Source organism: Daphnia pulex, chromosome 11, assembly GCF_021134715.1.
Source record: "Daphnia pulex isolate KAP4 chromosome 11, ASM2113471v1".
NCBI lineage: Eukaryota > Metazoa > Arthropoda > Branchiopoda > Diplostraca > Daphniidae > Daphnia > Daphnia pulex.
The window spans coordinates 1,672,370-1,685,443 of NC_060027.1; the positions used below are offsets into that span (position 1 = coordinate 1,672,370).

Genomic DNA, 13,074 nt, shown 5'->3' on the forward strand with positions numbered 1-13,074 from the left:
TTTTATTTTTATATGTTTTTATCAACCAAATTTAGACGTAGTGCAATTTAAATATTTAAAAAATAAATAATGATATTGTTTGAAAATATTTCAAGAGAAAGTAAATTTTATTGCGTGAAAACGGCAAGCACAATTCAGCCATTGAGTTTTGGCCTGTCAATTCGGGGATTGAGAGGGGAGGGAAGCCTGAAGGATATTTTGACCGGATTTGTTTGTTTTTCCCCGTGTATTGATGGACCATTAAAGTAAATTTGCAATACATTGGATACAATTGTGCGTGAGCTTGTCGTTGTGAAAATGACGTCCCTCCCTAGTGAAGGTAAGCTGCAACATTTCTCCTTAGCTCTGCCTGTTTATAGCTCTTTGCACATAATTAACCTCATTTGCTTATAGATTTGTCGAGACTGCTGGCTACACTGCACCAGACTCGAGGCGGCGATGATTTCCAAGACATAAACTTCCTCAGCCAGGTTTTGACTTCCAAAGGAATGACAAACTTGCTTCGGGTGCACAAGAAAATCAGTGCTATAGTGGGCAAGCCCAACTCTGCCTCAGACACCAATGGTGGTCTGGAATACGAGCCAGAGATGATTGTTCCCATCGTCTCAAATGTGTTCAACATCTCTTGTGAAGTGATTGAAATCCTTCAGAGCTTTGTGCAGCGCAGTGGAAGCAGGGATTCCCGGGAGCTCATCTTGCTGCTCCAACGCCCAGCTTTCCAAGTATGTGCACTAAAACAAGTCTAGCTTTTGTATTTTGGTTTTTCAGTAAATTATTGCTATTTTTATTAAATATTTCAGAGTCTCCTGTTGGTCCATGATACCATATCTCAGAAAGATTATGTTCCCAAATTACCTGAACCTCCATTTGACACTGTTGATGAAGACGAAGAGACTATCAAGATTGTTCAGCTGGTCAAAAGCAATGAACCATTGGTAAATCTATTTCCCATTCATCTTCACTCTAGTTTAATTCAATTCCATAATGTTATGAACAATTATCTTTCCTAATGCTTATTCTGGAAAAGGCTCAAACTGCTGAGCCTATAGTGGTAAGTAGCATCTTTTCCGTGTCTGTAACTAGCGCAATCCTTCAATGCGACAGTCTTCAATTGATCGTGAAAGAAATGATTGGAAATTTTAAAAAATTTATTGAAATCGATTGTGGCAATATAGGGAGCGACGATCAAGACGGACGAGCGGACGGGGAAGATTGTCATCGCTCGTGTGATGCATGGCGGTGCTGCCGATCGGTCGGGATTAATCCATCCCGGTGACGAGGTCGTCGAGGTCAACGGCATCGATGTATTGGGCAAAACGCCCAACGATGTCCTCGAGATTCTCGTAAGTTATCGATCGATCCCCCATCAGTTTTTGGCTCGTGCGTTTTTCGATAACTTTTCAATTCCTTCCGATTCTCTTTTTCTGGCAGCAAAACGCCGAAGGAACCATCACATTCAAATTAATCCCGAGCGAAAGTCAAAGGCCGTCGAGGGAGAACCGCGTACGAGTTCGAGCGCTTTTTGATTTCACGGCTGCCCTCGATCGATACATTGTAAGTTTTGGGCATCGAATAAATCAATTATATTATCTTTGTGGCTTTGAATTGCCGCCGTGGTTGTTGCACAATCATTTTTTTTTGTCTTTGTCTGTATACTTCCGTGAAGCCGTGCAAGGAAGCCGGACTGGATTTCCGAAGAGGAGATATTATTCATATCGTTAGTCAGGACGATCCTTACTGGTAAAGGCTTTAACTTTGTTTTATCATATAGACAATTGACAAAATAAATCATTTGGTTGAATAGGTGGCAGGCGAGACATGAAGGCGATAAACAGATGCGTGCGGGATTAATTCCCAGCCGAATGTTGCAAGAGAAACGCATCGCTTACGAACGGGCCCACTCGGCTAATAATAACGCCGATCAGCAAGGTGAGTCTCTTTTATTCATTGCGATGGTTATCGATTTCTTTTTAAATGAAAATAGGACAAAAGTCTTATGAAAAAGATTTGGCCTGGTGCACGAAATAGTTAAGAGGATTGTGACCGTTTGCCAAACTTTTTGTGTGCCCATTTCGACCATTTGAATAGTTGTAGACCCACCCATAAAAGAAGGACCAGCCAGTTGTTTGATTATTGAATTCGACCGACCTCTTTTTCTCTTTTTACGTTTGCCATCATAACAGTTTTATTGATGTCGGCTCGCTCCCCCTTTGCTCTTCTCATCCAATAGAAATCAATACCTTTGATGTTTGGGATCCAAGAAAAATCGATAAATCTCCTTGTTTAACCAGAGATTTAGACGTTAGAGAGACTCTGTTTGTTTGATTTCGGTTTGCGGGTTGGCTGATGTTGACGCTTGATCGATTCTATTTGATTCTCATCCCTTTTGCTTATGATCCGTCTATTCTTTTGTCCGTGTGTTTATTTCGGTTATTTGGCTGATGCTTCCGTACCCTGTTTTGACCCCCTACCAAAAAATGAAAAATGAAAAATGAAACCAAAAGAAAAGGGTTGCAGTCCGGCCCGCTCGATGGGCTCCTTGAAAAGTGAAAGGAGCAGTCCCACTCAAAAAGTCATGTACGCTCTGGCAGAGAACGAAGATTTCGACCGGCAAGAGATTGTCACTTACGAGGAAGTGGCCCGTCTGATGCCGTACCCGGCCGTTCCCCGGCCCATCGTTCTCATCGGTCCCCCAGGTGTTGGCCGCAACGAACTGAAACGGCGTCTCATCGCCCTCGACCCCGACAAATTCCGCACAACAATTCCATGTGAGAACAAGACCAAAACATTTCGCTGTCGAAAAATAGTCGCGTCGACACTCTGGCTCAACTTTTGTTTGACATTTGTGACATGACATATAGATACTTCGCGGTTGCCGAAACCGGGCGAAGCCGACGGAGTCGATTATCATTTCCTCGACCGACAGCAGATGGAGCGCGACATCGACGACGGACTCTTTGTCGAATTCGGCGAGTACAAGGGCAATTTGTACGGGACGGCCAATCGGAGTATCAAGGAAATTATCGAACTGGGCTACACTTGCATCCTCAATCCTCACCATCAGGTCCTTTACATTTTAATACGAGTTAATTGTCTTTTAATTCTATATAACATTTGGTTCTTAAATAGGCGCTGAAAACGTTGAGGACGGGCGAGTTTAAGCCGCACGTCGTCTACATCAAACCGCCGGGCTTTGCCGTTTTGCGTGAAACGCGTTCGGCCGCCTACGCCCGTTCGACGTTCGACGAGAATTCGTCGCGCGGATTCACCGACGACGAGCTGGCCGAAATGATCCGCAGCGGCCAGCGGATCGAACTCCATTACGGCCACCTTTTCGACGACGTCATCGTCAACGGCGACCTGTCGACGGCCTTTGAGCAGCTGCTGGTCGTCGCCCGCAAACTCGACACCCAATCCCAGTGGGTCCCCGTGTCCTGGGTCGTCTGACGACCGTCTCTTTTCTCTTCTCTCTTTTTTAATTCATTTCGATTTGATTAGGCATTCCCCCAATTAAGAACAGACGAGACAATTTTTAGACTTTTGACAGGTGAAGCTGATGAGGAAAATGAGTGAGAAATACTCGGATAGATCTGTTAGCTAATTATTGATATATTATACATAATAACTGTTGAACCTGCCATTCCCGTCCCTTTTTTATTGACAAAAAACTGATTGATTTTATAATTTATATTTTTCGCCCGCCCCTCGTCCCAGTTGAGAATATTTCAGTTGCGTGCAGAGACTCAAAGTATAACAAACATTTCACGATTTCTAGTCGCCGTTGTCTCTTCAAAAATCTTCTTCTCTTTCGATTGTTGCCCGACTATGCATTTTTCCAATATTTCAATGTCTCATCTCCCTTTTATCCCACCCCACCCCCAGAAATAGAAATCTCTTCTTTTATGATTCAATAATTTAATTGCCATTATCGTTCGCCTCATCTAGTGTCCCCACACGATTTTTTAACGGTTGTCAAAAAACCAAATTTCTCATTTGGTTTTTCCTTTTGTTTGGTTACGATATTTGTGTGTCCTCCCCCCTCTCATGGTCAGTAAAATCCCAGTAAAAATATTAATGAGACAAATTAACAGAAAAATTCCTCTGCATTTTGTTCCCCCTCGTCATCTCGTTTGTATCATTTGCGCCATTTTCCATTCAATGTATAGGAAATTGTCAGTTGCCAGCTCGTTCGTGTTTCATTTCAAACTCCATCCGAAATAGCCGCATAAGATTTTATTTCGTCATTTACAAATCAGCACCAGCCAAACCTAAAGATTAAGGCAAGATACCAAAAATTGTTTGGTGGTTTGGAACAACGGGTTGAACAAGGTAATGCGGTAAATGAAAAGCGTAACAAATGGATCTAAATGTAACTTTAATCTTTGAAACGTTGCCAAGTGCCACTTTTCGTGATTTTGACGGCGAAACAAAGGAGTAAAAAGCCAAAAAGCAATTTCAAAAAGCCGTTTTTTCCAAGTTTTTTCACCAAACTACTGAATGGAGTAAAAATCTAAAAAAAAAACTAGAAATTTGCCCCGTCGTCATCTTTTGCTGTAGCATATGAAAAATTTGATATTTAATATGGCTAAAAATAAGTAATTAAAAATTTTCTTGTGGGAAGGGTTTTTTCACGAAAATGTATCTCCGCTGGACCGATACTTGCAGGGTCGCACGTTGGCACATATATTCGTTGACGACGGAGAATGCATATTCAACTCATTGCGTCGTTTATTTCAAGTCACCACTGGATCCGATTGACCATTCGCCGCGAATTTTTGTAATTCCTTGAAAATCTGTGAGATGGGAGCTCCTACTGTCTTCTCTTGCAATTTCATTCTGGGCGACGGCGTATTCTACGACACTTACCTAATAATATAAATGTGTGGTAACAACATAAGAATGAACTGTAGGTGAATTACTATAAAGGTCGATTTATGAAAATAGAGAAATATGCTCGAGGGAATCATTGTTACAATGTGCTTAAAAAAACCCAATATCCTGTTTTTACCTTGCCACCGAATGAGGGGAATGTTAATTTGCAGTCAGGGACATCCGTAGACGAAGAAGACAACCACGACAAACGATAGTCCCATCTTTCATATTCTTCAACGTTGATGTAAACGGGTTGCCAATTCTGAAATAACGTTGAATAGATTTGAATTGTTAGTACAATCAAATAACATTCCATTTTTATCCGTTCCGTTTTCATGTTTACCTCAGTTGCCCAGATGATGAATTTCCTACGCGAGTCCGCTGATGCGAGAAACCGCCCGTCGGGTGAAAACGACAGCCAATTTACCATATTCGAATGTTGACTTAGAATTCTCGTCTTTTCCATAGAATCCAGCCGAGTCCAAATGACAATCCCCCCGTTGCCCAATCCACTGAATGAAAATCAAAATGAAAATGAAAAATGCGAATTGCTCTGCCCATCCTCCTTGTCCATTCCTGCCGCGGGAAAAAATGAAACCACAATGTCTTCCTTCGAACACAAGGGAAAAAATGTTTGCGAGGGAAAAAGTGCGCAAACAAAAACTTTTTGCCTCCACACCCTCCTATTATACCCTCAGTATATACCCTCTATCCATTTGTCTTGCTTTTCTTGCGCAAGAAAAAGTGAATCAAGGAATTCATTTCGAGGCAAATATAAAAAAGTGGATGCAGCAGACTTCTTATAGTTCAATCCCATATTTCTCACAAAACCCCGTCCGTTGATCAACTCACCAAGCAAAATTGAAATTGTCGGCCGATTTCTTTGCCGCGTCCACTCCCTCGTCGTCCGATTGTTTCCCGTTTGGACGCCAAGCCAACCTATAACATCGGCCATCGACCTTTGTGGCGTGAATGGGTTGGTCTCTGTCCATTGACCAAATCTATACGGAAAACGACAAGTTCAACATGACACGCCCATTCAACAAAAGAACAACGACAATTTACCGTCATCCATCCGTTGTCTGAACAAGCGGCCAAACATTTCGTCCGTTCGTCCCAGGCCATGTCGAATACCGCACCCTTAATGAAATAACAGAGAATAGATTATCGAGAATGTGCAATGACTTCACGTCAATGGGAAAAAAAAACTCACCTTCACGCGTTCATGTTGGAATAATCGTTTATCGAGTTTTTTGGCGAAATTCGTCGATTCGTCAATTTCCCAAATTTCAATGCCTTCGTTTAAGCCGATAGCGACACGATTCTCAGAGATCCACTCGAAACTCAAGATCGGATCCTCATATTCAATTGTGCAGAAATGAAATGACCGTTGGTCGACAGGGCAGGAATTGAAGAAAGAAACTTCTACATATCCGAACTAAAAACAAGAAAAAATTAAATTGGGGGAAGAGACGCGGCCGTTTTAAGAGAAGGGAGGATGAGAAGATTCCGCCAATTCTTAATGATTTTGCTACAAAATAAAGTGAAATAACGTGAAACTACATTAAACTTTCAAAAAAATGTCAACTTAAGAAATTGAAAACGAAAAAACCTCGAATCGCCATGATTGCAATCGGTTGCATTTTGTTCGTTTGGTTTTTGTCAATATTTTACCAGTTTAATTGAAAAGGTTGGTCGAATGTTTTGTAGGAAGAGAGGAAATCATGGAAAGAAACAACTTACTTCTCCGATTTCAAAAGTAGCGAAAACGTTTGGCCTGAAGGGATTCCACTCGATTTGATCCATCCGTTCGTCTAATTTTTTTTTAAAGAGAATTTCGCCACTTGGATAACTCCAACAAACGATGCCATCTTGTTTGAAGTTGGCAGCCAATTGGGTCCCGTCCACCTAAACAAACAATTAAATAATAAATAAAAGTATTTGATTGAAATTTGAAAGAGATTCTGAAACGTTACGCATCAACTTTTTGATTGAATCTTGATTGAGAGGCCTCTCCAGGTCAAGTCAGGCTGTACAATTTCTATTTCACAATTCGAAAGACTCTACTTACATTCCATTCTATTGTTTTATATCTTTCGAAATGCTCAGGTTGAAGTTGAGTTTCCTTTTCCTTCCAATTTGAAAAAGGAATGGACGAATTATCCGCAGATAAGAAAATCACTTTAGCATTAAAGCCGCAAGCGAGAACTAGTTCGGTCGGGTGGAAACGGGTAATGGAATGGCCCCTTTCCGATATTAACCTCTCATATTTCTTAAATTGTCCTGTGCCGTTTAATGTAAATGTTAAATTTAAAAAAAAAAAAAAACTGATTTCTATTCAGTTCAAAGAAAATTTTTTATTTACGTGATTCATATAATTTTGCTGTCAATTGTTTGATAACGTCGGGCAATGAGATTCTTTGCTCTTTCGGCTCTATCATTTTTCCAATCAGTTCGTATAGGGCACGATCATCGCCTTGCAAATCTGTGATCGGGAAAATAGTGAGCAGCTCTTCGGTAAATACCAGCATGATGCAAATAACTATGAATAAAATACTAACTTTGTTTCTGTTCGATAATAAGCGCTTTTGGCTTGTTATTTAAGACGTTGTTACTAATTTGCTTATTCGGATGCTTCTTCGGATCATCTATCACATTCATAGTAGGTTCGTCAAACGGATGTCTACCGCGAGTCAGGAAGAAGAAAAAGACGCAGCCGGCAGCGAATGTGTCGCTTTGGATTGTTCCACGCGGAAGGTCATTTGGGCTTGTATTGTTCATCCAATGCTCCAAAATTTCGGGCGCCATCCACTTTAAAGTTCCTTTCAATACACTTTGCGTATATGACCCCTGAGGACTTGTTTTCTTGACAAATCCAAAATCGGACAATTTTATTTGAATGGGTGTCGTCATTGAGATGAGGATGTTGTCCGGTTTGACGTCGCGATGGACTAAACCTTGGGAGTGAATGTAGTTCAATCCATTGGTGATTTGATATAAAACTAGGCCATCTGACGGCAATTCCGGTCCGTTGTAATTATCATTGCAATAATCTTTCAGCGTCCCGGCACATAACTCGAGCACAAGGCATCTGCCTCTGCCAATAAAATTGAAAAGTCAATAAATGTTTCAAATAATAATTTTGAATTCTATTTAGTTACGTTTTATCCCCTGAGTCATCGACGTGCAAAAGTTTCAGGACATTTTCGTGGTCCAACCGGAGATGTTCCTCCATTTCCCGTTTCTGTTCTGGTTTTATTGCATCACCTGAAGGGACTTTTACTGCAACTGCATTTCCTTCGTACATTCCTCTATACACGACTCCGAATCCCCCCCTGCCGAGTTCGTTCTCCTTTTTCATTTCGAATCTAACTGCAGAAAATTTAGAGTTACGCGACTGCCGTAAAATTTTAAAAAATTCATTCTCCAACAAACTTACGAGGAAGGGCCTTCATAAAATGATCTTCGGCTATCATCAACCAATTTGTGCCGTCGGTTGGTGGATCTCCAATCATGTTTTTTATGGGCTCGTACGCAAATTCCCATGTTTCTTTTTCTTGTTGTATAGCTGTGAAGTGAACATAAACAGTAAATTAATTATTATTAAGATTAAGTAAAAGAAATACTTTTCAGGTTGACAGGATTTCGCTTTTTAATGTTTTCCAAGATTGACGACGAGTCGTCACCGAAGGGATGCACACCCCGTTTGAGGAAATAAAAACATATGCAACCTGCTGGAAATATATCTTGATTAGGTGTAGGGGTCTGGTTATTGTCGGTATTTCCATCTAATTTCCAATATTTCCTTAGACAAAGATCTTGTGGTTTCCCCATTTCCTCATCACATTGGGCACCGAATTTGCTCAACCCGAACTCGGATAATTTGATCATCATCCGCACCGGCTGCGAGGAATCGATAAGAATTGTTCGGGGCGTCAAATTTCCATGTGAACATCGCACTTTGTGAAGATACAAAAGCCCTTTGGCAATTTGGCAAAGAACTTGGGCGTCAGATGGCATCGGTCCTTTGTAAAAGCCTTTGCAAAACTGCTCCAATGTGGCGTCGTAACGTTCCAGAGCAAAATATCTGCAATATAAAATTAGGTGTTGATTTATCCATTAGCCTATATATATTTATATTGAAATAATCATTTTAAAATAATCACCTCCATTCATCTATTTTTTGCTTTTCTCGCTTTTCTTCCTCTTTTTCTTCATAGCTAATAATTTTGAGGACATTTTCGTGTTTGATGGAATCCTTCTCTTGAGTATGTTTGTTGAAGATATCATTCCATTTATCATGACAATCTATTTTCTTAATCTTCCTCACTACAATTTCTTCTTTTGAATCCTCCGCCTTTTTGAAATATCCGCTGTACACCAACGAATCGCCCCACCCTTCGAAAAGTGGCTTTTTTCTACAATGGATGTTCTTCCCTTTGAAGAGAAGTTCCTCTTCCTCATGACGCAATAGGCGCTCCATTCAAACAGCGGAATCTGGGAGTATTCGAGGGCTAAATCGACGAATTCATTAAATTAATTTTTTTAGACCTATACCTCCGTTTTAGATGAAAGATTTAAGAAATACACGTCAGCACAGAATTCTGCTAAGCCAAATGCAACCGTTTTAGACTGTTGCTTCGATAGAAATTTTTAAGTGGACCCGTTTGACAATGGGGACAAATAACAACTGGAGACAATGTGAAGACGACGAACAGTGAAGAAAAACCAAAGCTCGAGATGATGAAATTTCGGTACAGAGACCTACTTTTTACTAAAGCAAGAGACGCAAGAGACAAGAGACAGCAAGAGACGCACCCCACATTGACGCTCGCACTTCGGGATTTTTATTGCTTTTCTCTTTCGTCCCGTTTCGTCATTTGGTGGGCAACGACAGGCAACAGCGGTGCCGCATCGGAACATTAGGATACGTACACATAACATTTATTTATTCACAAACATTCTTTTAGATTGTAACAATAAAAAATGTTTTGATTCGTTCAATTTCATTAAATAGCTCTCATTATTTATTATATTGCATTAATCATCTTTTTTCTTTTTCATTTAAGTTAAATTTAACAGATTCAAGATCGAATGGAACTTCTTGATCGTTGCCGACTGCTGTGGCTCGGTCTCATTTCGGGCGGGATGACCTTCGGAGTGCCCAGAGGCGGTGGGGGGATGTTGCCGCCCGCCGTGTTGCTCCAATAGGAAACTTGAATCCGCGGGACCACGAAATTCGAATGCTGATGCGATGATCGGCCCTGGTATTGCGATCGGTGGCGATCAAAAAGTTCGGCAACAAATCCAGAAGCTCCTCCACCAGCACCACCGGAACTGGTCGGTAAAACGGGCATCGAGGATCGCCTGGAAGGATCGCCGGGCAGTAAGACACTGGCGCTCATCACTCCGCTGCCAGTCAATTGAGATGCGACGCTGAAAGTCGATCCTTTATTGCTGGGCGGATCCGATCCTCCGCTGACGATGCGAATAGCTTTTTTCAAAGTATTCTTCACCTGGATTATAATTTGAAATTCTTTTAATTTAAACAAGTATAAATTTCATTAGAATAAATGTCAATAACCCAAGAATCTTTGGTCTTGGAAGACGGGAGGAGAACGAGGGAGGATCGTTTGGAGAATTGCTGGAGACTGGGCTCGGATGAGGCCACCACTCCGCCGCCGTGATGGAAGGATTTCAATCCCAGTCCCGGATTGAGTTGCATCTTGTCCATGTACTTGTCGATGATTTCGACGCATTTGCTGCGGCCCGTCAGTCGGGCCCATTCGACCGAACACAATCCCCGGCCGAAATCTCTCAGGACGGGCGAAGCGCCGGCCAATAGCAGCAGTCGAGTGCACCGGACACGCCCCTGAAGCGAAGCTTTCATCAAAGCCTGTTGAAATGTAATTTCACAATTAATTTAATTTAATTCTTATCTAATAGGAAATGATTTACGGTTAGGCCGGCGTTGTTGCGGATGTCGATGGTCAGATTGGGACACAACGTGAGTAGACTGACGATATCGGCGTGACCTGCACGACATCTCGTGAATGTCTAATCAATTACAAATTGAAAGCGTTTGATTAAATTTCGTTATACCTGCTTGAGCGGCCAGGTGAAGGGCCGTGTTGCCTTCGTTATCCGCCAAATTCACGTCCAGTCCGGGTAATTTGACGAGTAGACGGGCGATGGGAACATTTCCCGTCATGGCCGCGTGTAACAAACTCGACTGATTTGGTAAAATAAAATTAATTCTCAATTAGCCACCATCTGTGTTGATTATAAAAATGTTTTATTTACTTTCCCAGTGGCATCGACGGCGTTGAGGCTCCTGGCTGGAACTTTTTCGTGATGGAGGGCGAGGTATCGTGACAGAGTCCCGACGTCACCGTCCTGGCACAATTTCAAGAGGCTGTGATCGACCAGCGACACGACGAATTGATTGAAAATCGCTGCCGGATGGCTGAACTGGTGGTGGTGGATGACTGGTGCTGTCCCTGCTGCTGGACTCATCACAGCCTCTGACGGACTTTGACTGGGCGAATTCAACTGGACGGGAATAGAGCCGATGGATTTGTTGGGCTGGCCAATCGAGTCGGACGGAAAGACCAGAGTTCCATGTCTAATATTTTCAATTCAATTGTAATCGAATCTAATAGTCAATAATTAATGACAAATTTTAATTGAAATAGATTAAAACCGATAGTGAAGAGTGTCGTGATGTTGGCTGGATTTTTTCGGGCCGGTGGAGAGGACGGGCGTGACGGGAATTTTGCGTCTGACGCCATTGGGCGACTCGAACGAAAAACTTTTGGACATCAAAACCGGTTCAGCCGGAATTGATTCCGGCAAATCTTTCATGTTGTTATTGTTGTTGTTGTGGTGATGGGTTCCAGCTGCTGCAAAAGGATCGTTGAGTGGGTGGTGGTGGTGGTTGTTTTTCACTTGAATTGGGGGATGAGGTAACGGCGTCATTACTTGACTAGCCTTGAAATCAATTACAATATCAATCAAAAATTCACAGAATTCATTTTGATAAATTCATTTGAAGAATTGTTGTTGTGTCATTACCTGTTGTTGTTGGTAGAGTTGAGCACTTTTGCTCCTGATGAGTGAATTCCTGGGAACGGGTGGCGGCTTATTGTTGTTGTTGTTGTTGTTGTTGTTTGGTGAGGACATGGTGGTGGTCGGCAATTGAGAAGCGGAAATGCTCCGGATGTAGGACGGTGAACGACTTCGGCCGGGAACCACCGGTGGCACGTCATTATTACCCAGACTGGATCTCTGTGCTGCCATGTTGTCAACCGGAGCACACACAATAATAACAGGCAGGAATTATTTCCAGGACACACTCTACACTTTCACACACACACACCAAAAGTTATTTTCTTTTTTTTTCTTCCGCCCTCCTCAACGACGGATGGCGGCGGCCATATTTTTCGTGCGTGTTGTTTTTCGGTTGAGAGTGCTGGCAGCTGCTGCGTTGTTCCAGTTGTTGCAGCGGACGCAATAATACTGGCGCCTCTCAAAGTTAAAACAAGGATGTGTGCAATGTAGGAACGCTGCTGCTGCTGGATGGATGGATGGCTGCTCGCTCGGTCGTATTTTTAGAAAAAGGGGGAAGGCTTTCACGAGGTTTTTGGCTTTTTTGCAGCACGAAATTGTTGTTGTGTGTTGGTGGAGGTGAGAAGAAGCTGACGGCAGCGCCACCGTTTTCTCAGGATTTTTGAATTTTTTTTTTCTAGATATCACGCGGGATTTTTATATATTTTAATGCGCTCATCTGTCTGTTGCAGGAATTCCGGAATTTTTTGTTTGAATTATTTTGTTTGTTTTTGTTGCTGAAAATGTGGTGACATCTGGTAATGAAATTAACAACTTAATTATTCGCCATCTAGCGGTGAGAAGAGCCAACTTTTTCGTTTAGAAAATGGTGGGAAAAAATTTGCATAATCGCCATGTGGGTAAACGAGTACAAAGTTTCTCTTGAAAAATGGTTACCTCTCCACGACGTCGAAGAAGTAGTAGGTGTTGATTGATTACGTTAAAACAGGTCCCGTCTAATGGATCTACTCGTCGATGGCAACCCAAATCGTGGGATCAGGTTTTCTAAGGTATGTAATAATAATAATAATGATAACCTGTTGTGCTGTGTGTGTACGAGTCGATAGTGGGCAGCAGATATGTCTGACCCGTTAG

At 42.0% G+C, this 13,074-nt stretch overlaps 3 protein-coding genes across 9 annotated transcripts; 1 reads left to right on the forward strand and 2 right to left on the reverse strand.

The window, feature by feature from the left end:
* The first annotated feature begins 130 nt into the window (after positions 1-130).
* Positions 131-4,179, forward strand: LOC124207755 (MAGUK p55 subfamily member 7-like). 4 transcript variants are annotated; one of them, XM_046605366.1, is made up of 11 exons: positions 131-319; positions 394-722; positions 801-935; positions 1,028-1,051; positions 1,176-1,343; positions 1,432-1,554; positions 1,667-1,740; positions 1,805-1,929; positions 2,505-2,768; positions 2,862-3,064; positions 3,130-4,179. In XM_046605366.1, the coding sequence occupies exons 1-11, from the start codon at positions 298-300 to the stop codon at positions 3,445-3,447; spliced, it is 1,785 nt and encodes a 594-aa protein (XP_046461322.1). In that variant the 5' UTR covers positions 131-297; the 3' UTR covers positions 3,448-4,179. The 4 variants fall into 4 exon arrangements, with proteins under 4 accessions (XP_046461322.1, XP_046461324.1, XP_046461323.1 ...); XM_046605368.1 differs by having other exon boundaries at positions 2,592-2,768; XM_046605367.1 differs by lacking the exon at positions 1,028-1,051.
* LOC124207753 lies at positions 3,702-9,712 on the reverse strand. 2 transcript variants are annotated; one of them, XM_046605362.1, is made up of 15 exons: positions 9,430-9,712; positions 9,039-9,369; positions 8,499-8,959; positions 8,312-8,440; positions 8,034-8,244; positions 7,434-7,969; positions 7,238-7,357; positions 6,944-7,155; positions 6,616-6,780; positions 6,086-6,310; positions 5,938-6,012; positions 5,725-5,873; positions 5,216-5,384; positions 5,009-5,134; positions 3,702-4,866 (listed from the first exon to the last, which is right to left on the reverse strand). In XM_046605362.1, the coding sequence occupies exons 2-15, from the start codon at positions 9,353-9,355 to the stop codon at positions 4,729-4,731; spliced, it is 3,033 nt and encodes a 1,010-aa protein (XP_046461318.1). In that variant the 5' UTR covers positions 9,356-9,369; positions 9,430-9,712; the 3' UTR covers positions 3,702-4,728. The 2 variants fall into 2 exon arrangements, with proteins under 2 accessions (XP_046461318.1, XP_046461319.1); XM_046605363.1 differs by having other exon boundaries at positions 7,434-7,963; positions 9,430-9,528.
* A 90-nt stretch (positions 9,713-9,802) lies between these two features.
* Positions 9,803-12,616, reverse strand: LOC124207756. 3 transcript variants are annotated; one of them, XM_046605371.1, is made up of 8 exons: positions 12,251-12,616; positions 11,947-12,164; positions 11,576-11,862; positions 11,176-11,497; positions 10,975-11,104; positions 10,831-10,907; positions 10,457-10,768; positions 9,803-10,388 (listed from the first exon to the last, which is right to left on the reverse strand). In XM_046605371.1, exons 2-8 carry the CDS (start codon positions 12,052-12,054, stop codon positions 9,957-9,959), a joined length of 1,668 nt encoding a protein of 555 aa, XP_046461327.1. In that variant the 5' UTR covers positions 12,055-12,164; positions 12,251-12,616; the 3' UTR covers positions 9,803-9,956. The 3 variants fall into 3 exon arrangements, with proteins under 3 accessions (XP_046461327.1, XP_046461326.1, XP_046461328.1); XM_046605370.1 differs by having other exon boundaries at positions 11,947-12,616; XM_046605372.1 differs by having other exon boundaries at positions 9,922-10,388; positions 10,831-10,929; positions 11,947-12,616.
* Positions 12,617-13,074: the final 458 nt, after the last annotated feature.

What these genes read in the sequence shown, in the direction of transcription:
- LOC124207755 (XM_046605366.1), top strand. Translation starts at nt 298, where the DNA reads ATGACGTCCCTCCCTAGTGAAG. An exon ending in CTGCCCTCGATCGATACATT is followed by an intron (nt 1,555 to 1,666) that starts GTAAGTTTTGGG and finishes ACTTCCGTGAAG; the next exon opens with CCGTGCAAGGAAGCCGGACT. An exon ending in TAATAACGCCGATCAGCAAG is followed by an intron (nt 1,930 to 2,504) that starts GTGAGTCTCTTT and finishes TGAAACCAAAAG; the next exon opens with AAAAGGGTTGCAGTCCGGCC.
- LOC124207753 (XM_046605362.1), bottom strand. Translation starts at nt 9,355, where the DNA reads ATGGAGCGCCTATTGCGTCATGAGGAAGAGGAACTTCTCTTCAAAGGG. An exon ending in CAGACAACGGATGGATGACG is followed by an intron (nt 5,874 to 5,937) that starts GTAAATTGTCGT and finishes TTTTCCGTATAG; the next exon opens with ATTTGGTCAATGGACAGAGA. An exon ending in GACAATTTCAATTTTGCTTG is followed by an intron (nt 5,385 to 5,724) that starts GTGAGTTGATCA and finishes ATTTTCATTCAG; the next exon opens with TGGATTGGGCAACGGGGGGA.
- LOC124207756 (XM_046605370.1), bottom strand. Translation starts at nt 12,171, where the DNA reads ATGGCAGCACAGAGATCCAGTCTGGGTAATAATGACGTGCCACCGGTG. An exon ending in AACTCTACCAACAACAACAG is followed by an intron (nt 11,863 to 11,946) that starts GTAATGACACAA and finishes ATTGATTTCAAG; the next exon opens with GCTAGTCAAGTAATGACGCC. An exon ending in TCACCTGGCCGCTCAAGCAG is followed by an intron (nt 10,908 to 10,974) that starts GTATAACGAAAT and finishes GATGTCGTGCAG; the next exon opens with GTCACGCCGATATCGTCAGT.